This window comes from Amblyraja radiata, chromosome 22 (genome assembly GCF_010909765.2).
Source record: "Amblyraja radiata isolate CabotCenter1 chromosome 22, sAmbRad1.1.pri, whole genome shotgun sequence".
Lineage (NCBI taxonomy): Eukaryota > Metazoa > Chordata > Chondrichthyes > Rajiformes > Rajidae > Amblyraja > Amblyraja radiata.
In genome coordinates, this window is record NC_045977.1 from 24,580,541 (window position 1) to 24,608,273 (window position 27,733).

Consider the following 27,733-nt stretch of genomic DNA (forward strand, 5'->3'; position numbering starts at 1 on the left):
AGAGTTAGATAGAGCTCTAGGGGCTAGTGGAGTCAAGGGATATGGGGAGAAGGCAGGCACGGGTTATTGATAGGGGACGATCAGCCATGATCACAATGAATGGCGGTGCTGGCTCGAAGGGCCGAATGGCCTCCTCCTGCACCTATTTTCTATGTTTCTTTTTCAATTTTCCAGACACTGCCAGTATCCACACCTTCTTCTGCTAATGATGTTTCTGACCGAGCTGATTGCTGCTTCAGACTGGGAGATATTGACCAACTCTTGTGGAGACCTGCAAACTGCATCTAATTTTGCATCAAGGGTAATTGGCCAAGGACTGGAACTCAGTTCTATAACCGAAACTCATCTACCATTACATCAATGCATATGTACAAGATTTATTTGCTAACTGACCTGTATAGGGTGGATATTATGAAATAAATAATTACCAAAATCTTCACTATCTTTTGTGGCCCAGCAGATACAATAATGTTGCAGAAGCTGCTGCAAAAGCTCTTTCTCATCCAAGAATTCCAGTTGCTCTATCCTAGGGGAAACCAACAAGGTTAGAAGAAAACATTTCTTTTAAAAGGGCAAAGTTACCGAATGGATGAATTAACCCATTTTAATAGTACTCCAAAGACACTGGATGTGATTGTGATAGTCTAGTGCCAACACATCAGAGAAAGGCGAAACTCAAAAAACCCTAATCCCAAGATCATCATAATAAAAGTTGTGCTTAGCTACCAGAACAAAATTACTTAAAATCACATATTTAGTTAATTGTTTTGTATTAATGGCTCTATAAATAAGCCTTACATTGAGTTTTCTATAAAGGATCCAGGTGTTTTGGCAAAGGATCTTCAACCAGAAAAATTATCTGTTTCTTCCTCCACAGATGCTGCCTGACCTGCTGATTGCTCTGCATTTTCTGATTTTGTTTCAGATTACTGTCATGTTGTTACATAAAAAATACCCACAAGTTAAACGTACCTCTGAACATCTGCTTGTGGCAAGCTGTTATAAACATTCACCATGTCCAAGACATTCACATTGTCCCAGCCATTTACAAGAAAGCGATCCTTCTGTGAAAGAAGAAGAATTTAATGAGGCACTCACCGATTGTACTAACAAAGCTTTTTAATATTGATGAATAGATAGCTTCAAAGTTCTATAAAATGGAATTTAGAAAGACATTTATATTTTTAACATCTTACCCTGCTTTTGTTTTGGAGTGCATTAATTGTTGTTATATAGACAAGTTCTTGGTATTCCCAATTCAACACACACCAGTAAGATAAATGACAATCTCATCTAGCTGTGGTGTGGGAGCAATGTTGTCCTTCAGATAAGGGGAACTTCCTGTGTTTATTCAAATTGTGCTGCAAGATCTTTACACACAGATCTGATTCGATGTTTTGAAAATCTTATAAAAAGAATGCTACTGCTGATGTTGTCTTGCTCAGTGGAACACCAGCCTCATGTTATACACTTCCTGGTGGAAGCTTGAATTCATAATCCATTGCTCCAGAGATGATACTGCTATCAAGTGATCAATCTGAATTATTTAGTCATTATTTTGCACAATTTCAAAATGCAGAATGTATATTATCGTGACATTGTCTTCTTAAGAAGCATTTTCAATAGTAAATCGAAACAAAAGTAAATCAGAAGTGCAATCAGTCAATGAAAAATGTTCACGTGATTGCAACAAAGTTGTACAAAACCTGCGTCTCCAGAGTTTGACAGATTTCTACGCCAGCAAGGTTACACTGTCGTCGATGTAAGTTTTCGATCATCACTTGGCCAAAGCGATCGCTCATATTCACCTGAAATCATTGAAATGAGGGAACGCTTCCATTAATTTTGGTGAAACAGAGACTTCAAAGTTGGTAAATATAAGAATCAACTGTGTCAGCAATTTCTCAAAACAGCAGACGATTGACTTCAAGCAACATAGATTGCAAGAAAAATATTGTCAGTCATACAGTAAAGAAACAGGCCTTTCTGCTTACTGGGTCTGTGCTGACCATGAAACACCCATTTACACTAATCATCCACTAACCCATTTTATGTTGCCTACATTCACATCAACTCCTCCCAGATTCATCCACTCACCTATACTAGTATTTTGCAGTGGCCAATTAACTCACTCACCTGCATGTCTTTGAGACGCAAGAGGAAACTGGAGCACCCTGGGGAAACCCATGCAGTCACAGGGAGAACACACACAAACCCAACACAGACAGCACGGGAGGTCAGAATTGAGCCCAGGTCCTTGCGGCTGCGAGACAATGGTTCTACCAGCTGCGTCATCTGTCATCCAAACATCATAATACTATAAAGATTGTCCCCGGGTTATGCATGGGTTCCATTCCTGAGAACTGTCTGTAAGACGATTTCTCCATGTCAAAATATGTTCATTTTCTTTTGCTGCCCATATTGTAAAAATAAAGCCCATAACGTTGGCATAGATAGGGTAGATCGTCAGAACCTTTTCCCCATACTAGAGGGAAATGATTAAAAGATATGTAGGGGCATTTTTTTTTACAGTGGTGAGAGCCTGGAAAGTGCTGCTGGGAATGGTGGTGGAGGAAGATACAAAAGTGACATTTAAGAGTCATCTACATAGGCATATAGATGTGCAGGGAGTGGAGGTATATGGATTATGTGCAGGCAGATAAGAGTTGGTCTTGGCATCATATTTGGCAAAGACATTGTGGACCGAATGCTTGTTCCTGTGTTGCACTATGTTCTATGTGCCGCTTTGCATAAGCTTCCTATGATTATTTATTTTCGGCTAGAGTCTAGGTTCAACCGTGACCTTGGATGCTGTTTGTGTGAAGTTTGCAGGTTCTCCCTATGACTGCGTGGGTTTTCTCTGAGTGCACCCACATCCCAAAGACGTGCAGGTTTGTAAGTTAAGCCTCTGTAAATTTCCCCTCGTGTGCGAAAGTGGCATAACGTTGATTGATGGTTGGCATGGACTCAGTGGGCTAAAAGGCCTGTTTCCATGATGTATCTCTAAACAAAATCAATAAATAATAACCACAATACCAGTACACAAATAAAAATTCAGACTGACACAACCCATAATTAAACTAATAGAATATATACTGTATCCAGTCCTAATGGAACATTGTGAAGCATTTTCTTACTATCTTATTTCCCTTAAAGATGTGTGGATGTATTTGTGTAAAGTAAGATTTACGACATTTGAAAGCCAGGCAACCCTTGTAGTTGCATTATTGCAAGTCTCATGAAATTAAGAAATACAACCATTATAAAACTTGGTTAGTGAATTTAAAAAACAGAATTGCAAATTATTTATTGCAGGCACATTTCCTCTCCAAACTTCTACACAGTGCAATGCATATTCATAAGCTCCCCACAACATTCCTGAATTAAACTTCAATAGTCTGAGAAAAGATGTGCTTACCAATAAACTTCAATAGTAAGGAAAAGTATGTGCTTACCAATAAACTGTAATAAACAATTGCTGGGAAAATGATTAATATTATTACCTGCTCGTAATTGATAAACATGGTGGTACTGAAAGTACTGGAAGCCCACTTTATCAATTCTGCAGATTGCTCAGGGGTCATGTAAACAAGGACACATTCCGCCATTAGCAATGTTGGTAACCTAGGTGACAAATAACAGAGCGTTAACCTAAACGGGGCTATCAGAGTAAAAAACACTGATACATTAGATATCTGTACCCTTATAATGCACACAACAAGCACAAGATTCCTTGGCTGTAAATCTCAATTGTGACCAGGGGTCACTATTTAATTAATTATCATCTCAGTAGAGTATTGAGACCATGAGGCATTTGACACATAATCAATATTTCTCCTCCAGAGTGCTTTTCCATTGCAGTAAAGAATATTCAAATATATGTTAGAGAGTAAATAAAGTATCATCACTTTGCTGTGTTGATAATGCGTACGTGCAGGTGCAAATATTTTGTGAGGTAGGAGTGCTATAGAGCCAGGGTGTATGGAAGAGTGTATGAAGAGTGTCAAGAGTTGTAAGGAAATGCAGTGCCTAGCTATAAATGATGATTAATTCCTTTTACCAAAAAATAATAAATCCAGTCTAATTTCAAATCACATAGAAAACTGTCAGGTAACTCGAAGTTGCAAGTTAACATTTACTAAAAATCAACTATGCATTCCTTTGTAGGAGAGAATTAAAAAACAGTGACGGCGCATAAGCTTGCGTTGAACCTTGGCTAGACCACAACTCCACTAATTATCTAACAATCTGCAAATCTCAATGTTTCACCATGAGGCATACCAGGTAATATTCGTCATTCTCAAATGTACCGAGGCTTCTGTTCATGCACCCCCTTACACTTACCCAGACCCAGAATGCTGTACTCCATTTCACTCACCCAACCCTGATTGCAGCACTCCCTTACACTATCCCAGGCCCTAGGTTGTGCTTCCTTACACGCGCCTATGCCCTGGGTCCAGCTCCCTTTCACTTCTCAGGCCCTGGTCCTCGTCTCCGTTCTAAATGGCTGGTTCTGGACTCCCCCAACATCGGGAACTTGTTTCCTGCCTCTAGCATGTCCAAACCCTTAATAATCTTATATGTTTCAATGAGATTCCCTCTCATCCTTCTAAACTCCAGAGTATTCAAGCCCAGCCGCTCCATTCTCTCAACATATGACAGTCTCGCCACCCTGGGAATTAACCTTGTAAACCTACGCTGCGCACCCTCAATAGCAAGAATGTCCTTCCTCAAATTAGGGGACCAAAACTGCACACAATACTCCAGGTGTGGTCTCACTAGCTGGTATACTAGTTACCTTACATATCCCAAAGTCAAACAGTTAGGACATGTGGGTAGAGTTGAGAAACGAAAAGGAAGCGATCACAACTCTTCATCTGGTCAGTGAGAGATAGAGGCGCAGATATGTGGACAGTGTTAAACAAAGAAGCGTTAAAAAAACCAGGGTAATTATAGTTGGGGGTTTCAACTTCCCCAATATAAACCAGCATTGACTAAATGTGGAAACATTGAAGAGGGGGCAAAATATTTAAAGTACATCCAGGGGGATGTACATCCTTGAGCCAAATAGTACATAGCCCATGAGGGGCGATACTCATTCTAATCCTTGGAAATATAGCTGGACAAATGAAATAAGCGTCAGTGGGAGAACATTTTGGGATCATGACCATAATTCAATTGGCTTTTATGTTGTTATGGAAAAGGATATAAGGCCTGGAGAAGGACACAGCAAGTTAGCTTCCATCTGGGCACATTGCCAACTTCCGGATTCATTTTCAAAATCAACAATTTAAATTTTCCGTTAATATCAGAATTGGCCAGTTCCACTGTCTGTATCCATCTGTATTAAACCAAGATCTTACTGAACGGTGGAGTAAAGCATGGTGGAATTCAAAAGATTATTCTCCACAATTACTGCCACAGTAAAATAAATTTGACCAGACATCTTCCCTTCTCTTGCCCTTTCAGCATTTCGCAGGGATCATTTCCTTCACAAGCCTCAGTCAACTCTTCCGTTCCCGCCAACCACCCCCTTCTAATGGCGATCTGCTGTGCAACCGCAGGTGATGTAACACTTGTCCTTTACCGTCTTCTTTTCCCACCATCAGGGACCTAAACAATCCTTACAGGTGAAGCAAAGGTTTCATTGTACCGTTAACCCTGTGTTAACCTACATATGACAAATAAAAACTGAACTGAACTGAACTGAAATCTAGTTTAATACATTTGATGTTCACAATGTGGTCTCCACTACACTGAAGAAACCAAATGCAGGTTGGGTGATTGCTTCACAGCTAACTTTTGTTCAGTCCACAGAGGTGACCCAGCGTCTCCCACTCTGACTGTGGCCGCCTGCACTGTCACACGGCACACTACAAGCTTGTGGAACAGCACCCCATCTCTCATCTGGGCATCTTGCAGCCTTCCATTGAGGAATGTTGATTTCTACAACTTCTAATGTCTTTTTGTATTAGTTGGCACATCTTCTTGCCCTGCATTTCATATCTCCTATGTTCTTTTGTCTACAATCTCACTCTAACTGCCCCATTCACTCATTGATCAGATTACCTTGTTTACAGCTTATCCCCATGGTCCCCTTGTTTTCACGCTCGGAGAGCCACCCCCCTTGCCCCACCTCAACAAACTTCTTACGCCTTCTTTCCAGCTTTGACGTCTTTGACCTGAAACATTAACTCTGTTTCCCATTCTGACCTGCTGAGTATTGCCAGCAAACAAAACTAAAAAAAACTACATGTTCTGTTTTTATTTTAAACATCCTGGTGAATGTCCTCTGCATGTTCGACAGTGCAATCACATACTGTGGCAACCAAAACTGCACATAATGCTCAGCTGTGGCCTAATCAAAGTTTTACAACCTTTTTGCATTTTATCTATGCCCTGGCCAATTAAGGCAATATCACAACAAGGCAATATCCCATATGCCTTCATCCCCATCTAATGCGCTTGTGCTGCCACCTTTTGGCATCAATTGATTTATACACCATGGTCCCTATGTTCTTCAAAACCCGAGGACCATGCTATTCATGGTGGACTTAATAGAGCTTCCTCTCCAAATGCATCACCTTACACGAATCAAAATTAAATTCCATCTGCCATTGCAAACCAATTTAACAGCTGATTGATATCATTCTGTAACCTATGACTAGCATTACTATCCAACAACATCACCAATTTTATGTTATCAGTAAGCTTAGTAATCATAATTCCTAAAAGAAAACAAAGAGTACAGGTGGGTCAGGCAGCATCCCAGGCGAACATGGATAGGTGTCGTTTTGGATAAAACCCTTCTTCAGATCGATTGTAGGGGTGGGGGGTGGGGGATGGTGAGAAGAAAGCTGGAAAAGGGGAGAGGCAGGACAAAGCGTGGAAGGTCGGCAAAGGCTAGAGGCGGTTTGATAGATGTATGGTTGGAACAAAGGAGGTGTGAGACGGGTTTGAAGAGTTGTGGATTGTAAAGCTAGAGGGAGGAACGTGGTGGGGGAAGAGGGTTAGTGGAGGGTAAATAGGCAGGAGACCAGGTGGGGCATAGGGGAGTGAAGTGGGAGGGGGTGTGTCAGGGGGAATGGATAGGGGGTTCTCTAAAAGTGGAGAATTCAATGTTCATACTGTTGGTTGTTAGCTACCCAAGAGGAATATGAGATGCTATTCCTCAGGTTTGCATGTGACCTCACTTTGGCAATGGATGAGGCACAGGACAGAAAGCTCAGAGTGGAAATGGGAAGAGGAGATAAAATGGTAGCAGTAGAGTTGCAGCCTTACAGCGTCAGAGACCCAGGTTTGATCCTGAATATGGGTGTTGTCTGTAGAGAGTTTGTATGTTCTCCCTATGACCATGTGGGCTTCTCTGCCACAGAAGGTAGTTGAGGCCAGTTCATTAAGAGGAAGTTAGATGTGGCCCTTGTGGCTAAAGGGATCAGGGGTATGGAGAGAAGGCAGGTACAGGATACTGAGTTGGATGATCAGCCGTGATCATATTGAATGGCGGTGCAGGCTCGAAGGGCCGAATGGCCTACTCCTGCACCTATTTTCTATGTTTCTATGTTTCTCCAGGTGTTCCGGTTTCTTCTCACATCCTAAAGACGTGCACTTTTGTAGATCAATTGGCTTCTGTAAATTGTCTCTGGTAAGTAGGATTGAACTAGTGTACAGGTGAACGCTGGTCGGCGCAGACTCAGTGGGCCGAAGGGCCTGTGTCCATGCTGCATCTCTAAACTAAACTAACTAAACTAAGCCGCCTGGGATACATCTCATCAAGCTCTGCAGAAGCCCACTTCATACCCAGTAAGACTGTTAATAGTGTTGTTTTAATCTAATAAAATGCTCTAGAATTTTTTCTGGATATTAGATATTTAAGGGCCACTCTTCACTCTCCCAGTTTGTTACAGGTGGAACACATTTTTATGGCTGCTTTTAGTGGCCCCCAGTAACTACCAGATGAACCGTGCCCGGGCAATGAATATGGTTCCATGTTGGAGCTACAAGATTTGTTCCAAAAGGTTTGGGACACACAGTGGTGCAGCTGATAGATCTGCTGCCTCACTGCGCCAGAGATCTGTGTTTGATCCTGACCTTGGAAGCTGTCTGTGTGGTATTTGCACATTCTCCCTGTGACCACATGGGTTTCCTCCGTGAGTTCTGGTCACATCCCAAAGACAAGTGGGGTTGTAGACTAATTGTGAAACCTACCATGAGGACAGTGAAGGTTTGGCCTGAGGGGGCTGTCTCTGTTTTACAGGAGCAGTTTCAGCAGACAGACTGGAGTCTGTTTGCTACCCAGTCCACCTTCAATTCACAAGTGGACATCAACTCATACACCTTAACAGTTATGGACTATATAAAATCCTGCACCGATAATGTCTCTACCCACAAAGAGATAAAGACCTTCCCTAACCAGAAGCCGTGGATGAGCAGGGAGGTCAGACTCCTACTGAAGGCTCGCGATGCCGCTTTCAGATCTGGCGACGCTGAGGGATACAGCTCATCCAGGGCCAATCTCAAAATGGGAATTAGGAATCCCAAACTCAATCACAAACGGCGGATTGAGAAGCACTTCCAAAACAACTCTGACCCCAGGCGCATGTGGCAAGGAATCAAATCTCTTGCCGATTACCAGAAAGTTAACACCCCTCCCCCAGACAACGCCACCCTTCCTGACGAGCTAAACCATTTCTATGCTCGCTTTGACCGGGACAACAAAACCCCAGCCATCAAAGTTGCTCCACCCCCGAATGAACAACCCCTCAGTCTCTCCACCTCTGCTGTACAAGATGCACTGAGAAAGGTGAATGAGCACAAAGCTGCCGGCCCCGATGGCATCCCTGGCCGGGTGCTTAGGGCATGTGCTGGACAACTATCCCCAGTCTTCACCGAAATTTTCAATCTCTCACTGGCCCAGGGTGTTGTCCCCACTTGCCTCAAGACATCAACCATCGTGCCAGTGCCCAAACAGTCAGCCACAGGGAGTCTCAACGATTTCCGCCCAGTGGCACTCACCCCTGTCATTGCTAAGTGCTTTGAGAGGCTGATCTTGGCTCACCTCAAAGCCAGCCTCCCCCCCACACTGGACCCCCATCAGTTTGCCTACCAGGCCAACAGGTCTACAGAGGACGCCATATCGGCGGCTCTACACTCTGCCCTGACCCACCTGGACAACAACAACTCCTACATCAGGTTGCTGTTCATTGATTTCAGCTCTGCCTTTAACACTGTCATCCCCGCCAGCTTGATCACCAAACTCAGCGGACTTGGCATCTCCACCTCCCTCTGCAATTGGACACTGGATTTCCTCACCAACAGACCACAGTCTGTTAGGGTCAACAACCTCACCTCCTCCACTATAACGCTGAACAGGGCTGTGTGCTATGCCCTCTCCTCTACTCCCTCTTCACCCACGACTGCATCCCTAAGTACGGATCCAACGCCATCATTAAGTTTGCTGACGACACCACGGTGGTAGGACTGATCAGTGACAACGATGAGTCAGCCTACAGAGAGGAGGTCCAGCACCTGACAACCTGGTGTGCTAACAATAACCTCGTCCTCAACTCCAAGAAGACGAAGGAAATTATTGTCGACTTCAGGTAGGTCAGAGGAGGCAGTCATACCCCCATCCATATAAACGAGACTGAGGTAGAGCGCGTCTCCAGCTACAAATTCCTCGGGGTACATATCTCGGAGGATTTGTCCTGGTCCCTCAACACCTCCAAGCTGATCAAAAAGGCACAGCAGCGCCTTTACTTCCTGAGGAGGCTCAAGAAAGCCCACCTGTCCCCCCAGATCCTGACCAACTTCTACCGCTGTACCATCGAGAGCATCCTGACCACCTGCTTCACGGTATGGTACAGCAGCTGCACTGTTGCGGACAGGAAGGCACTACAACGGGTGGTGAAAACCGCGCAGCACATCATCGGTGCCCCGCTCCCTGCCATGGATGCCCTCCACCGAAAACGGTGTCTGAGACGGGCTGGGAAGATCATTAAAGACCCCTCCCACCCCAACCATGGACTGTTTGCCCTCCTCCCATCAGGGAGACGGCACAGGAGCCTCAGGTCTCGTACCAGCAGGATGAGGAACAGCTTCTACAATTATACCATCACATTGCTGAACTCGGAGTCCCGCCGATAGATTTCTCCGGTCCCTCCGTCCCCATTGTTTAATTATTCTGTATTTTTGATTATTCTGTATCTTCTTTTTTTTTAAATTTCTATATGCACTACTACTACGGACTGACGCAAAACTGCATTTTGTTGTACCCATACTCAGTATTTGTGCAAGGACATTAAAGTTGAATTGAATTGAATTGAATTGAATTGAATAATTGGCACTGTAAATTTCCCTGAGTGCGTGAGGAGTGGATGAGAAAGTGGGATAACGTAAATCTAGCATGAACAGATGATCAATGGTCGGTGTAGACTCATTGTCCTTAGGGTTTGTTTCCACATGCCATCTCTAAACTATAGACTAAATTAAAGTGAACTAACCAAACCTCCTTCACTTAGGAGAGAGATGGTGTTGCACAATGGATGGAAGAATCAGAGTGTTGATGCAACCTCTGTACAATGACTAAATGTGATGGTTACTCTCACCGATTAAGTTACGAATTGAAATGTATAGGAGCAAGGAGGTCCTACTGAAGTTGTACATGGCCCTGGTAAGGCCACACCTGGAGTATTGTGTACAGTTTTAGTTTCCTCATTTGAGAAAGGACATTCTTGCTATTGAGCAAGTGCAGCATAATTCCCGGGATGGCGGGACTGACATATGATAAAAGAATGGATCGACTGGGCTTATATTCATTGGAATTTTGAAGGATGAGAGGGAATTTTATGGAGACATATAAAATTCTTAAACGATTGGACAGGGCAGATGCAGGAAAACATTTTCTGATGTTGGGCGAGTCCAGAACCAGGGGTCACAATTTAAGAATAAGGGGTAGGACATTTAGGACTGAGATGAGGAAAAACCTTTTCAGCCAGTTGTGAATCTGTGGAATCTCTGCCTAGTGGAGACCTATTCACTGGATGTATTCAAGAGAGAGTTAGATATAGCTCTTTGGGCTAACAGAATCAAGGGATATGGAGAGAAAGCAGGAACAGGGTACTGATTCTGGATGATCAGCCATGATCATATTAAATGGCGGTGCTGGCTCAAAGGGTCGAATGGCCTACTCCTGCACCTATTTTCTATGCTTCTATGTAAACCGGGAGAATAAAGTCAATATGCTTTTCAATATGCTTAAAATTAATATGCTTTTTCATTAAGTTGGTTTTGTCACCTATTTACAATAACTGCTATGAATTTTAGAACTCAGCCTTAAAAAATGGAAGGTACACAAAAATGCTGGAGAAACTCAGCGGGTGCAGCAGCATCTATGGAGCGAAGGAAATAGGTAACGTTTAGGGCCGAAACCCTTCTTCAGACTGATAGGGGGTGGGGGGGGGGGTAGAAGGAAGGAAAAAGGGAGGAGGAGGAGCCTGAGGGCGGGGGGATGCGAGGAGACAGTTCGAGGGTTAAGGAAGGGGAGGAGACAGCAAGGGCTAGCAAAATTGGGAGAATTCAATGTTCATGCCCTCCGGACGCAGTCTACCCAGGCGAAATATGAGGTGTTGTTCCTCCAATTTCCGGTGTTGCTCACTCTGGCAATGGAGGAGACCCAGGACAGAGAGGTCGGATTGGGAATGGGAGGGGGAGTTGAAGTGCTGAGCCACCGGGAGTTCAGGTAGGTTCTTGCGGACTGAGCGGAGGTGTTCGGCGAAACGATCGCCCAACCTCCGCTTAGTCTCACCGATGTAAATCAGCTGGCATCTAGAGCAGCGGATACAGTAGATGAGGTTGGAGGAGATACAGGTGAACCTTTGTCGCACCTGGAACGACTGCTTGGGTCCTTGAATGGAGTCGAGGGGGGGAGGTAAAGGGACAGGTGTTGCATTTCTTGCGGTTGCAACGGAAAGTGCCCGGGGAGGGGGTGGTACGGGAGGGAAGGGAAGAATTGACAAGGGAGTTGCGGAGGGAGCGGTCTTTGCGGAAGGCAGACATGGGGGGAGATGGGAAGATGTGGCGAGTGGTGGGGTCACGTTGGAGGTGGCGAAAATGGCGGAGGATGATTTGTTGTATTTGCCGGCTGGTGGGGTGAAAGGTGAGGACTAGGGGGACTCTGCCCTTGTTGCGAGTGCGGGGATGGGGAGAGAGAGCAGTGTTGCGGGGTATGGAAGAGACAGACTTAAAAAATGAAAGGCTGAATAGCTTGAGTTTAGAAGAATGAGAGGATATATAAATTCTTCAAAGGTTTGACAGGATCTAACTGGTATTTTCCCCTCATGAGAGGAGCAGAGATGTCAGAATTAAATAGGTCCTCTCGAAAACTGATATAAAGAAAAATATTATTCTCTCAAATGATTGTGAGCTTTGGAATTCCTATCCCCAGAAAGCTGTGGAGACTGATGTATAATCAAAATGAGGAAAGGGCAGGAAAGTGAAACTGAGGAAGTTGGATCAGCTTCATGTTGGAGCAGGCACGAGGGGCTGAATGGCCTACTCTTGTTCCTCTTCTTACAATCACATATTCTTTCAGTATTATGACATGGTAAAGACCTGTCCGGAGAGATCCACAGTGAGATAATAATACAAATTTACAGTTCCAGAATGGGATTCATTATGTTGTTGGAGTTTGTGTTGTGTCAGGATAGGGACATTAACTAACTATAAATACTTACTTTGCATCCAGACCAAATCTCCTCAATCTTTCCAGCAGCACGGGGAGGTCACGGAGATCTTGCCCAATAATGGCATAGCGATTAGAATCCATGTTGGAGCCATCTTGCAAATGGACAAAATCTTGAAGTGAACATTCTTGAACAATGCTTATCAACAATTTCAATTTAAAAACAAAGTTCAAATGTAAAATCATTTGAATTCATTTGAAACCACAGCATTCTTGACGGGTATCTGGTGTTAAGCAATTTGTGATACCGAAAGAGTGCAAAGCATTGGAGTCCATGTGCTTTGCTATCGGAACAAGCTAGGCATGGTGACAAAGAGATAGCCACCAAGAATGACATGGTCACGTAATACAATTTATCAACCACGCATGCTAAAGTTGAACTTTGATCAAATTGACCAAATTCAGGACCAGAATATAAATATGCAACTCATAAGGTTTTGTGACTTAAGATGTGGTTCTCAACAGGATTGGTGCAACTGAGTTGTATGATTCATTCATACAGCTATTTCAAGAAGAAACTTAATCTATGCACCAAAGAACAGTCCATGTTAGCTATTTAAACCCATTGATATTTGAAGGGGATCAGGTATAAAAATATGTTTCTTTCTCACCTATCAGCAGACTACTACTTGAATGTGTTTCTATAATAGGCTTTGACAATGGAGGCTTTGTTCTGGAGGAAAGAGGAAACAATTATATGTGGTTTATTGACAATGTTACAACACAATAATTAGTCTAGAGAAGAAAAGGATTTTAAAAATGGCAAATGACTCAGTTTAACAAACATTAAAATGCAAGTTTAATAACCTCATGCGCACAAGTGTGCTTGAATAACAACAGATTCACAATTAAAATGGTAAAACAACATCTCTAAATTAGAAAGTAGAGATAATCCAAACTTTTGTAGCTATTCCTAATTCAAATGACATACCCAGATCTACCGAGAAACATTGAGTAAGAAGGAATTGCAGATGCTGGTTTACACTGAAGATAGACACAAAATGCTGGATTAACTCAGCGGGACTGGCAGCATCTCTGGAAAGAAGGAATTGGTGATGTTTCGGGTCAAGACCCTTTTTCAAGAAACATCACTTATTCAAGTTCTCCAGACATGCTGCCTGACCCACTGAGATACACCAGCACTATGTGTCTTTTTTTGTAAACCAGCATCCGCAGTTCCTTGGGCCAGCTGTGTGGGACTTTGGTTAGGCCACATTTGGATTATTGCGTGCAGTTCTGGTCACCTTATTATAGGAAGGATCTGGAGGCCTTAGAGAATGTACAGAATGTTGGCTGGATTAGGGGGTATTAACTACAAGAAGAGGTTGGACAGAGTTGGATTGTATTCCCTGGAGCATCAGAGCTTGAGGGAAGATCTGGGAGAAGTATATAACATTTTGAGAGGCATAGATAGGGTAGACAGTCAGAACCTTTTTCCTTAGGTGGAAATGGTTAAATAATTGAGGGTATAGCTACAAGGTGATAGGGGCAAGGTTTAAAGAAAATGTGCAGGGCAAGTTTTATTTTTACACAGAGGGTGGTGGATGCCTGGAATACACTGACTTGGTTGGTGGTGGAGGCAGAAAGGATAGTGGCATTTAAGAGGTTTTTAGATAAGCACATGGATATGTAGCGAACGGAGGATCTTGATCACATGCAGGCAGACGAGTTTAGTTAATCTTGGCATCATGTTTGATATAGACATTGTGGGTTGAAAGTCCTGTTCTTGTGCTGTATTGTTCAATGCTCTAATAAGAATATTCCTTACTTATTAGTACATGGGGTAATTATAGATAGTTATAACTGATGTATGAAAGGCAAAACAGCATCTTGGCAAATTTGGGAAAGGTGGAAAACATTTATTTTACAAAATGTTGAATTAAGCCTATTGATAACATTAAGAAACAATGAATTAATGCAGGAAACAATGTTGAGAGTCTCAAATGTTTTTTAGCTTGGCTTGTTGCAAATAGCTTTATCTCCCAGGCAGAGCTGGTTCCAATGGCACTTATTTAAGAAAAATATGTGTGTATTCACAATACTTGGAATATATTTCCTTGTTCAATATCAAAAGATATTATCGTCGAGAGTTGGTCCCTCTCTCCATCAGCAGCACTACAGTGCCACTTCTGCGGGAATGTGTTATAATAGTAAGACAAGTTTGTCAAAACAGCGTTATAATTTCTCATTCTCTATCTTGAGGGAACTGAAATTGGAAATTAAGTTGGTAATTTAATTAAATGAACTTACTTTATCAAGTGCAATTTTCTCATGGCAATCATTGGAAAGTCAACTTCAAAGTATTTTTTTGGAAGCATATTTTGATCCTGAGGTTAAAAAAAGATTAATACAAATTTAACACTGGAAGTAATTTGAATAGAAGATACACACAAAAAGCTAGAGTAACTCAGCGAGTCAGACAGCATCTCTGGAGAAAAGGAATAGGTGACGTTTCGGATTGAGACCCTTCTTCAGACTGAAAGTCAGGGCAAAAGGAAATGAGAGATATAGTGGGTGATATAGAACAAATGAATGAAAGATATGCATATCCTTCATTCATTTATTCCAGATGTGTTTAGAGGTAGAAACCAACTACTGCTGCTGGGATATACTGAAGATGGACACAAAGTGCTGGAGTGGGTCAGGCAGCATCGCTGGACTATCAAGTGTACTCTGCCATTCAATCATGGCTGATCTGTCTATCCTTCTCAAGCCCATTCACCTGCCTTTTCCCCAACAACCTTTAATGCCCTTACTAATCAAGAATTACTAATCTCCATTTTAAAAATACCCAATGACGGCCTCCACAGCCATCTGTGGCAATGAATTCCACAGATTAATCAACCTTTGATGTCCTCTCAAAATAAATACTAATATTGCACTTACCTTCCTTATGCCTCTGTCCCACTTAGGAAACCTGAACGGAAACCTCTGGTGACCTTGCCCGCGACCCAAGGTTTCCATGAGTTGCCGGAGGTTTTGGTCACTCTCCCTAATGGTCGAAAGTGGTCGAGGCTTCTTTTAGGTTGCTTCGATTATTTCAACATAATCAAAACCGGCCTCGACTAAAAATAGGTTGCCGTTTGGTCGAAGCCAGTGGAGTGGGGTCGCTATTTACTTACAGGCAGTCGAAGGCAATCTCCTTCGCTGACCGGCCATTTTGATTGGCTCATTGGAGTTTCACGACCTAGAAGACCCACCGGAAGGTAAAATGCCCGCTAAACGTTATTAAACTTCTTAAAACTGTCTCCACTCCTCCCCCCCCTCTCTAAAGGGCTTACCGTGCTCTGTGGCAGCCGTTTACCTTCCTCTTCATCGCGGAGACAGCGCTCCTCCGCTCTCCATGGCCCCCACTGTGTGTGTGTGTGTGTGTGTGTGTGTGTGTGTGTGTGTGTGTGTGTGTGTGTGTGTGTGTGTGTGTGTGTGTGTGTGTGTGTGTGTGTGTGTGTGTGCGCGCGCGCACGCGCACACAGTCGGTAGCAAAGATCCTATAGGATCTTTGGCCGGTCCATCCAGCTCGAGCTTTCCAGGCAAGTGACCAAAACCTCCGGCCACTCATGGAAACCTTGGGTCGCGGGCAAGGTCACCAGAGGTTTCCGTTCAGGTTTCCTAAGTGGGGCAGGGGCATATTTCCTTCCTTACTACTGATTGCAAATTAACTTTTGGGAATCCTACGCCAGCACTCCCAAATTTCCTTGCATCTCCGATTTCTGAATTCTCTCCCCATTTAGAAAATAGTCTGTGCCTTTATTCCTACTACCAAAATTCATGACTCCATACTTTGTTACACTGTATTCCATCTGCATTGCTTTGGCCACTCTCCAAACCTGTCCAAGTCCTTCTGTAGAGTCCCTGCCATCTCTACACTGCCTGCCCCACCACATATCTTTGTATCATCCACAAACCTGGTCAGATCCTTCAATTCCCTCATCCAAATCATTGATTAGATTAGATTTCCTTTATTGTCATTCAGACCTTTCGGTCTGAACGAAATGCTGTTGCCTGCAGCCATACATGTAATAATAACAACACACCATAAACACAAATTAACATCCACCACAGTGAGTTCACCAAACACCTCCTCACTGTGATGGAGGCAAAAGTCTTAGAGTTACTGTCTCTTCCCTCCTCTTCTCCCACTGCACCGAGGCGATACCCCACCGGGCGATGGTATCAGTCCCGCGGTTCAAGCTCCGCGGCCCGGGGGTGGTCGAAGCTGCCGCCCTCCAGTCCAGCGGACGCAGCTGTTGCAACGGGAGCTCCGGAAAACAGGCACCAGCCATGTGAAGATATACCATGTGAAGAGTATCAATCCCAGCACCAAACCCTGCGGAACACCGCTAGGCACTGGCAGCCAACTAGAAAAAGCGCCCTTTATTCCCACTTTTTACCGTCTGTCATTCAGCCAATCTTCTATCTATGCTGGTATCTTCCCTCTAATACCATGGGTTCTCATCTTTGTTAGCAGCCTCACACGCGGCACCTTATCAAAGGCCTTCTAAAAATCCAGGAAAACAACATCCACTGACTGTCCATCCTGCTATTTACTTCCTCAAAGATTCCAACAGATTCGCCAGGCAAGATCTCCCCTTCTCAAAACCATGCTGACCTCAGCCTATTTTATCAAGTTTCTTCTAAGTACTGAGAAACCCCATCCTTTATAATGGACTCTAAAATCTTACCAACCACTGAAGTCAGGCTAACTGGCCTATAGTTTCCCGTCTAGTTTTGCTCCCATCTTGAACAGTGGAGTAACATTTGCAATTTTCCAATCCCCTAGAACCACTCCTGACTCTGGTGATTCTTGAAAGATCACCACCAATGCCTCCACAATCTCTAAAACTACCTCTTTCCAAAACCTGGGAGATAGGCCATCAGGTCCAGATGACTTATCCACTTTCAGATTTTTCAGCTTCCCAAGCACCTCCTTAAGTAATAGCCACTCTGCCCCCTGACTAACTTCTGCCCCTGAATCTCTTGAATTTCAGCCATGTTGTTGATGTCTTCCACTGTGAAGACCAACGCAAAAAACTTATTCAATTTCTCTGCCATTTATTTTTCCCCATTATCACTTCCCCAGTGTCATTTTCCAGTAGTTCAATATCCACTCTTGCCTCACTTATTTTTATATATCTGAAGATACTTTGCTAGCCTCTTTTATATTATTGGCTAGCTTACCTTCTTATTTCAATTTTTCTCCCTGTAGTTACTTTCTTTTGCTTTTTTAAAAGCTTCCAAATCCTCTAGCTACCCACTACTCTTTGCAATATTATATGTCTTCTCTTTTAGTTTTATGGTGTATTTGACTTCCCTTGTCAGCCATAATCCCCTCATACTCCCCAAATGGGCCTGTCCCACTTACGCAAATTTTCTGGCGACTTGCCAGCACCCGTCATAGGTAGTTGCAGCTCGCCGAAACATTTCAACATGTTGAAAATCCAGCGACGACCAGAACAAGGCACGACTCTTTGGGCGACTACTCACGACCATGCAGGCTTCACCCCACAACATGTTGCCTGTATGGTCGTGAGTAGTCTCCTCAGTCGCCCAAAGAGGCGTAGCGTCTTTCTGGTCGCCGCTGGATTTTCAACGTTGAAAATTTCCGGCAACCTGCAATGACCTATGACGGGTGCCGGCAGTCGCCAAAAAAGTCGCGTAAGTGGGACAGGCCCATTAGCATCTTTCTTCCTCTTTGGGATAAAAAGATCCTGCATCTTATGAATTGTTCCCAGAAAATCCTGCCATTGCTGCTCCACCGTCATTCCAGCTAGGGTCCCTTTCCAATCAACTTTAGCCAGCTCCTTCCTCATGCCTCTGCAGTCATCTTTACTCAACAGTAATACAGATTTTATCTTCTCCCTCTCAGGTTAAATTTTAACATACTGTGGTCACTACCTCCTAGAGGTTCTTTTGCCTTAAGCTCCCAAATCACATCTGGTTTGTTACACAATATAAAATCCACAATTGCCTTTTCCCTAGTAGGCACAACTCCAAGCTGCTCCAAGAAACCATCTTGTAGGCACTCAACAAATTCCTTCTCTTGGGATCCAGAACCAACCTGATTTCCCAGTCTATCTGCATATTGAAATCATCTGGTAGTATATCATTGTTGCAGGTTGTATTCAAACGCGACATGTCCTAAATCTTAAGAGCAATTAGCATTGAATTATCTGTGGTTTGAATGACCAGTTCAACCTTAGAAACTATACAGCTTTGACTAATATGTACCAAAATATATATTTACTCAGATTATAAACAATCCAATAATACCTTCAGCCTCCAAAATGTTGTGTCCAAACCAGCGCCAAGATTTATAACTTGACAATTACAGTTGGTTTTCTTTATAAAAGCATCCAGCAATAAATTCACTGCCTTTACACGGGCATAATATCCTGAAAAGAAAAACAACATCTTCAAATACAAGTTAGAATCTTACTCCCTGGCTTAGAAGATTAATAGGGCGGAATGGTGGCGCAGCGGTAGAGTTACTGCATTACAGCATGTGCAGCGGCGGAGACATGGGTTCGATCCCGACTACGGGTGCTGTCTGTACGGAGTTTGTACGTTCTCCCTGTGACCTGCATGGGTTTTCTCTGAGATCTTCGGTTTCCTCCCACACACCAAAGACGTACAGGTATGTACGTTAATTGACTTGGTAAATGTAAAAATTGTCCCTAGTGTGTATAGGATAGTGTTAATATTCGGGGATCGCTGGTCAGCGCTGACCCGGTGGGCCGAATGGCCTGTTTCCGCGCTGTATCTCTAAACTAAACAACCAATGTATGTTTATTGTTAAACTAGACTAAGTGGGACCCATTGGGTCCCTGTCACATGGGAGGCCAGGTTCCCCAACGCAACCAGTTCCCCAACGCAATATTTCACTACTCACCCATAGCCCCCATCTGCGCAGGCGCGGCTCATTTTCCTTCATCCCCAAGCACGCCCTCTTCTTTCCCCTCTCCTCCTCCCCTACCTCAATCCCTCCCTCACCTCTCCCTCCCTCTCCTTTCCCCTACCCTCAGTCACTCCCTCCCTCTCTCCATAACTCCTCTCCCCTACCTACCTCCTCCTATCCCACCTCCCCCACTCCACACCTCATCCTATCCCCCCCACTATCCCTCCTCACCTCCACCACTTTCCCCCCCCTCCCTCCCTACCCCCTCCTCTCCCTCGATCCCCCCACACTCCCTTCTCACCTCCCCAGGATCGCGAGGTTGCCGCTCCTTTCTCTCCTTGCGTGCCCAGAGCCAGCAGCGCCGCCGCCCTCAGAGCCAGGCTCAGCGCCCAGGCCTCAGAGGGAGAGCCCGAGGCTGTGGCCTACCTTGCCTTGGGTGCAGCGTACTCTGGCAGCTGTGGGCCATGGCGGCTGTGGATGTCCCCTCTGGCCGATAGGCTGTGGCTATCGCCAAGCGAGGCGGGTGCCGCCGGTGAGTGACAGCTGACGCAGCCAATCAGTGCGGCGATGGTGCAGGAAGGGGGCGTCGCCGTTCCGGTCGTGGGCATTGACTAACAGGAGAGGAGACTACTCTGCGTGGCGCTGACTGACAGGAGAAGAGACCAATCTGCGCATGCGCGGTTTTTACGATTTTTAAACCTTAATAACTTTTAGAATATACCATAGATTGGAACAAAACTTGTTGCAATTGCAGCACAGAAGAATTGTGAGCAAGGAGGCGAAAATTTGTAGCGCTATCATGTACCATTTTTGCACAAATAGAAATACCACGCAAACCCGAAGAGCACAAGATCAGAGCTTTCGTTATGTATAGATAGAAGATCTATCTAGTGAAGTAGCAGTTCAAATTAACGAGAGACAGAGTAAATCGAGTGGTTCTCCTACAGTGAATGCAGGCAAAGAATAATTCAGCTATTATCGTGCAACGTTCCATGTTCAAATTGTGGCTGATAGTCACCACTCGGGTTCACAGATTAAAGCAAGCCATTTGGGCAAGCCAGCAGGTTATCCAAAAAAAATCCAATCAAGTTCTCCACCATCAACATTCTGGGGGGGTCATTCCTCAGCGTAACATGTAACAGGAGAAGCCAAGCAACTGAGAAATAGAAACAGGAGAGACCATTCAGCTCCTTGTCCCTGCTCCCTTGTTCAAGATGATAATGGTCGATCTATCTCAGGACTTCTTTGCTGCAAGAATCCTATATTACTCCATTGCACATGGGTCCTGACATTACCTGAACATATTGAGAACTGCCGTAACCCGATAGATCAGCGCCCTCATTCAAACACTTCATGATGCAACTTTATGCAAATATGCCCCTCGACCCAAAGGTGCAGTGACACAATTAGACCCGAATGCACCTGGTGCAACCCATTGCAAATGCACCCCAAACACGATCGTGCTCTGACATAACTGTCAAAAGCAACACGACACATCCAGACACAAACACTTACCAATGCAAATGGGCCTGAACACATCCCAACTAAAACACTTGTCAGGCAATTCCACCAAAACACAAACTCAATGCAACCAAGATATTCCCAGAGGCAACCACACTCCAATGCAACCCAACAAAAGCAGTGCACCCAGATGCAACGGGAATAAACATGTTGCAACACAACTTGGCACAAATGCCCTCAAGGCCACCTGACACCGTGATGTAACACGACAGAAGCATACCCCAATGTATCATGCAAATGCAACCGGCACAAGCAGAGACACAATCACTAAAGCAACATGATGCAATCGTACCCCGACACAATAATACATGCACCCCAACGCAAACACACACGTTTCTCGACATGACACAACGGCATTGTGCAATTATACTGTGCTCCAAGGCATCCTGGCACAGCCGCAATCAACACAACCCGACGCAAACTCAACCTGAGCATATTCCAACACTACATGGCACAACATGAAGCGTAGGCTCCACAAGGAAGCAGAAACACTTACACCCCAAAGCAATATGTGCACCAATGTGTTGCAATGCAACCACTCCCAATGCAACAACAGCACAACACAGGATCTTTTACACAATATAACCCTGCTCCTCAACAAGATACTCACCTATACAATAAGAAGCAAACACGCAGACTACAGCTACAGTTGCACAACACATTGGGAAGGGCGCACATAGAATATAGTGTTCAGTTTTCTTCTCTCTACTATAGTATGGTTGTCATTAAGATGGAAAGAGTGCAGAGAAGAATTATGAGGATGTTGCCAGGACTTGAGGACGCGACTTATTGGGAATGGTTGGGCAGGCTAGGACTTTATTTCATGGAGCTTATAGAGGTATATAAAATCATAAGGAGAGCAGAAATGGTGAATGCATAGTTTTTATTTTCCCAGGGTAGGGGATTCAAGAACTAGAGGGCATAGTTTTAAAGAGAGGGGAAAATATAATAGGAACCTGAGGGTCAACCTTATCACAGAGGCTGGCAGATGAATGGAATGAGCTTCCAGAGGAATTAGCTGAGGCAGGTATAATAACAACATTTAAAAGACATTTGGACAGGAACATGGATAGGAAAGGTTTAGAGGAATATGGATCAAGTGAGGGTAAATGGAACCAGCTTGGATGAGGCATCTACGTCAGCAAGGACTGGTTGGACCAAATGGTCTGTTTCCATGCTGTATATGACTCATAGTCATATAACATCGAAAGAGGGCCCTTCGGTCCAAATTACCCACTCTGACCAACGCATCTCATCTACACTAGTCTCACCTGCCTGCATTTGGCCCATATCCTTCTAAACCTCTCCTATCCACATACCTGTTCAGATGTTTTTTAAATGGTGTGATGGTTCCTGCCTCAATTATCTCATCTGTCAGCTCGTTTCATATACTTACAACTTTTTGTGCAACAAAAGTTGACCCTATTAAATCTTTCCCACCTCACCTTTGTTCTTGATTCCCCTGGCTAAAACTCTGTGCATTTACCCTATTTATTCTTCTCATGATCTTGTAAACTTCTATAAGATCACTGCTCATCCTCTCCCTATAGCTCAGGCCCTCGAGTCCAAGCAACATCCTCGTAAATCTTGTCCGTACCCTTTTCCAGCTTAACAACATATTTCCTGTAACAGAGTGAAGAAAACTAAACACCATACTCTAAATGTGGCCTAACCTCCACTGGGTGGCACCCCTAATGGCCGCCTCGCCAACAGCCTTTGCCAAGGATCGCCAGAAGAAGAGCTCCGACCGCAAGGCCTGTGGACTTTAACACCGCGAAGCCTGCGCTCTCCAGTAAGAAGTGGCCAACTCGGGAGCTCCATGTTCCAAGGCGTCCCGACACCGGAGTTTCGATCATCCCGACGAGAGGGCCTGGACATCGGACCGTTGGCAACGGCAATTGCGGAGGGATCAAGACCTCGACCATGGTGAACAAAGAGGAAGATGCCTGAACTTTATTGCCTTCCATCAACGTGAGGAATGTTGATTCCACTGTGGTGGATGTTTATGTTAAATTTTATTTTGTATGGCTGTATGGCAACTCAATTTCACTGTACCTTAGTTGGTTAAGTGACAATAAACGCAAAATTGAACTTGAACCTTCCAGAGTAGTGCACCTTGTCAAATGCTTTGCTGAATCCATTTATACAATGTCTACAGCTCTGCCCTCATCAACCTTTTTGGTCATATCTTAAAAAAACTCTTAAGGAAAGGTCCCGACCTGAAACATCACCCATGTTTTTCTCCAGAGATGCTGCCTGACCTGCTGAGTTACTCCAGCACTTTGTGTCTATCTTCAAAGAACTCAAACAGTTTTGTGAGACACGCTCTCCCACATACAAAACTGTCGTGCTTTTTACCCTCTACCTATCTCCTTATACCTATTTTGCAGTACTCATTCCTTTCCTTGCCTATATCATTTGTGCCAACATGTACAACAAATCAGATAAGATCCCTGACACATTGCGACAAAAATCCTTTGAGGATTGGGGCATTGGGGCTCATTTTCACATCATGCCCGACGATAAGCATCGTGAGCATGGGCAACAAAATGCAGCACAAGCATGTGTGACGAAATGCAAAGTAAGAATGCCAAACAAAATGCAACATAAGCATGCTATCAAGCTATGTGGTGCCAACTTGGCTTAGTGCAATATAAATGTGACCCAACTCAATGAGAAGCATAATTACTATGATGCAATCAGAGACACATACACACGACATGACAATCTTTGACAATCGGATCCATACAACCAGACACACATCTCCCCTAATCAAATCGGACCTACCTCTGTTTATTTCAGGTGCTTTCCTTTCATTTGGTTGCTTTGTGAAGTACTGTATATAAGGATCCTTCCAGTAGTTCATACTCACTGCAAATCTGTCAAACAGAAGGGAGAAATATCAATGGGAAAATCCCCTCCAAGTTGAACAATCAGGAACTTGCATTAAAACTCATCCACCACTTTATTTACAGAGCAATGAACAACAGTTCATTAAGGTTTTATCGTGACCAGAAACATTGTACTTATTATAGAAGTTTTATAATTACCTAAATGAAAATGTATTCAATGCAGCTTAGATGTGCATTCAAAATTTTGTGTTAAAAGATCATGGATAGATTTTTGTCTGAAACGTGAAACCAAAATGTATAAAAATGGCCTTTATTAAAACCTGACAATGTGCACTTTAACCACATGTGATTTTTTCTATTACAAATCTCAAATTGTGGAGTACAGAGGCAAATAAATATATAAATGATGGGTCTTTGTCCCAAACATTATGGAGGGCGCTGTATAAACGGTATCAAGTCCAGGTCTCAATTTTGGTAGATCTACTGTGTTATAGGAAATTGTGTTATAAAAACAATTGTGTCCATGGGGAAAAGAGCACTAGAGGCTAAAGTTTCAGACTCACAATAACAAAATATTTTTTCAAAGAAATTTCAAAAACAAAGGTCTTTAAATCACTGAAATTTTATTATTGTTACTGCAGGCTAAAAATACTACCTGCATGTCACATTGATAATAGTATATTATCACGGGTCAACTGAGGTAATTGCTGCCAATCTCAATAGCCACCTGTAGTGAAACTGTTAGACAGTTCTTAAGAAACAATGATGTCAGATCACTGTGAAGAACTTGAATGGAACTCTTATACTTCCCCAGGATTCTCCCCCACCCCTCCCAAAGGTAGCTATTTTTCTACTTGCCAATTTCCTCGGTAAATTGTAAGTGACTGTCTAGCTCCCGATCAAAATCAAGTTATAACCAATTCGACCCACATGATACAAATAGTATTCCCTGATTCCTCAATCACATAGTACCTAATTCACAATATGAAAACACACATTATAGCAGAACTACCTGCACTTACTTTCACTCCAATTATGCTTAATTAGCTGTTAATTATCAGCTTCAGCAGTACATATCAAATCCAGGCCAGTCAATGAGCACTGGGCTGCAGTAATAATATGAAAGGCAGCCAGAAGCTCTGGGTGATATTTGCAAACAGAGGATGTTTTTATTTTGAATGGTGGTCATCCAATCCATTCTTAGCCTGCTCAAGATTAGTCAGTATGGTATGCTGAATAAGGGTCTGAAGAAGGGTCTTGACCTGAAAATGTCACCCATTCCTTTTCTCCAGAGATGCTGCCTGGCCCGCTTAGTTACTCCAGCTTTTTGTGTCTATCTTTATTTTAAACCAGCATCTGCAGTTCCTTCTTGCACAAATTGCTGTTGCACATTGAATGTATTTGGGACCTTGCATGGTAAATTGGGAGCAGGTAAGACAGCAGATTCTGCATTTTACAAGAGTTGAAAACCAGGACACCTCCCAGGAGGCCGCGGAGAAGTCGGTAGGCGCAGCTTGCCTGGATCGGTGGACCCTTGGTGACGGTGATGGAGCCTTGGCCTCACAACAAATAAGCACTGTGTTAACTATGACTGAGTGGTTTCCTTTGTTAAGAAACATATACAATGTAGTTATGTGGAAAACGGGATTATGAAAATTAATAGAAAAAGGAACAAGTCCTTATAGAAAGTATAGTCAACTCTGGGAATCAAAGGGCTATAGTGTACATGTCTGCATTCCATGTTTGAATTTAAATCTATATTTCAAACTTGAATAAAACAGCAATAAGTTTATGTTAATTTAGATGAGTTGATTTTTCTCTATCTTTCCAATTTTTTTTCTTCCACTACACTTTGTCAGAATCGGCTCCCACACTTCCAGTGGACCAGTTAGTTGCTGCCAATGGGGTGCTTTAATTCTTCAAATTTCTATCCCACCTATCACTTAAGTCTCACTAGCTTCTTGTTTTCACCCAACAGCTAAACAATGGCCTGTTTCTGCTATCATCGTTACTTTTATGCATATCTTTCATGCATTGTTCTTTATCTCTCTGCATCATCGTCTATATCTCTCTTTTCTCTTATCCCTGACCAGTCTGAAGAAAGGTCTCGACCCGAAACGTCACCCATTCCTTCTCTCCAGAGATGTTGCCTGTCCCGCTGAGTTATTCCATCTTTTTGTCCCCATACATTAATGTTGGACAATACACTAAAAAAATACTCTGTTATCAGACTGCCCCAGTCTATCTGCAGCACTACCGTTCGTACCTTTTACAAATAGTTGCATCCTCACACGTGGACCGAACAGCTTCGTCTGCTGTATCATCTGACACTGTGTAGGAGTGGTTGGTTGCCATTTGAAGTTTACTCTGTGGAGGCAGAAAATATTCAACAAATATTATTTTGAGCTGATTATGTTTCCTTCCAGAAATGTATTCACCAATACAAAGAGAAGGCAGGTTTTTCCCCAGTATCCAGACCAACATTAACTTCTGAACCAAAATTTCTAAGAGTTTGCAAAATACAATCATATTTTTGATTTTGTTAGCTTTGTTCTGTTCAACAATGATTTTTCTTCAAATTTAATTGAAAGTTAAATGCATTGAAGTACCTAAATTGTTATTTTTTTAATCTTTAAATTAATAATCATGCCATTCGGTAAATTGTTTTGTCAGTCATATGATTTAACACCCCTGCTTGCAAATAATGTATGAAAATGTTGCATCTGTTCCGATAGTACATGTTGCTGTGTTTTGGTGCTTCTGCAGGTTTGGTGGTGAGCAATTGCAGGGAGGCACTACTTCCATAAGCTGCTGGGAGAGAGGTGTTGGGGTGGGGCAATAACAATGCTGGTGCAAGCTGCTGGGAGGGATTGGGGGTGGAACACTGCTGGTGTACGCTGCTGGGAGAAAGAAGTGCGGGTTGCGGAAGAACAATGCTGGTGCAATCTGCTGGGAGAGGGGTGGGGGGACAACACTGCTGGTGCAAGCTGATGGGAGAGGGGATTGGGGGTGGAACACTGGTGCAAGTTGCTGGGAGAGAGGGGTTGGGGGAACAGCACTGCTGGTGCAAGCTGCGGGGAGAGAGGGATTGGGAAACCTGCTGGTGCAAGCTGTTGGGAGAGAGGGGTATTTTTTTGGGGGGGGGGGAGAGAGAGCACTGCTGGTGCAAGCTGCTGGGAGAGAGGGATTGGGGGTACACTGCTCTTGCACGAAGGGATGCACTGCTGCTGCTGTAGCGAGGTATCGCCACGCGGGGGGGACAGGAAAGCTGGGGCAAACCAACACTCATAACACCTTCCTGGTAATTCGGACGATATGCCCGAGGCCTCTGCGCTGAGTAAGGCTGTAGACCCTCTTCCCCATAACCCCCCCTGTACTCGGTTCGGCACTGGAGCAACACCTACCATTCCCGTCGACGTCACCGGGCTACCTCCCACATCGCCCCAGCGCCGCTTCCCATTGGTGCTAATGATGGGGCAGGCGGATTGGGTGGTGCGTGCTGTGGGGGCGGGGCCGGAGGTGGTCATCGTTACCAAAGAGATCGTTACTGTTTACATGTGTTTCATTCATGTGTGTAGGAAAAAGCTGGTTTACGCCGAAGATAGACACAAAATGCAAGTGCAAGTCAGCGGAACAGGCAGCATCACTGGAGTGAAGGAATGGGTGACTTTTCGCGTCTGAAAAAGGGCCACGACCCGAAACGTCACTCATTCCTTTTCTTCA

The 27,733-nt window shown here is 43.9% G+C and overlaps 1 protein-coding gene across 2 annotated transcripts; it reads right to left on the minus strand.

Annotated features, from left to right (window-relative positions):
- Positions 1–369: 369 nt before the first annotated feature.
- Positions 370–27,471, minus strand: lcmt1 (leucine carboxyl methyltransferase 1). 2 transcript variants are annotated; one of them, XM_033040741.1, is made up of 11 exons: positions 27,415–27,471; positions 26,277–26,377; positions 23,946–24,037; positions 19,013–19,134; positions 14,993–15,069; positions 13,354–13,415; positions 12,735–12,837; positions 3,504–3,624; positions 1,707–1,808; positions 973–1,064; positions 370–526 (listed from the first exon to the last, which is right to left on the minus strand). In XM_033040741.1, exons 1-11 carry the CDS (start codon positions 27,415–27,417, stop codon positions 385–387), a joined length of 1,017 nt encoding a protein of 338 aa, XP_032896632.1. In that variant the 5' UTR covers positions 27,418–27,471; the 3' UTR covers positions 370–384. The 2 variants fall into 2 exon arrangements, with proteins under 2 accessions (XP_032896632.1, XP_032896631.1); XM_033040740.1 differs by lacking the exon at positions 27,415–27,471 and adding an exon at positions 27,305–27,413.
- Between the last annotated feature and the right edge of the window lie 262 nt (positions 27,472–27,733).

Excerpts from the sequence above, each read along its gene's own strand:
- lcmt1 (XM_033040740.1), bottom strand. The coding sequence starts at position 27,373 with ATGGGGAAGAGGGTCTACAGCCTTACTCAGCGCAGAGGCCTCGGGCAT. Across the intron at positions 15,070-19,012 it reads CAACATTTTGGAGGCTGAAG|GATCAAAATATGCTTCCAAA; the intron begins GTATTATTGGAT and ends TTTTAACCTCAG. Across the intron at positions 1,809-3,503 it reads TGTTTATCAATTACGAGCAG|GTGAATATGAGCGATCGCTT; the intron begins GTAATAATATTA and ends CAATGATTTCAG.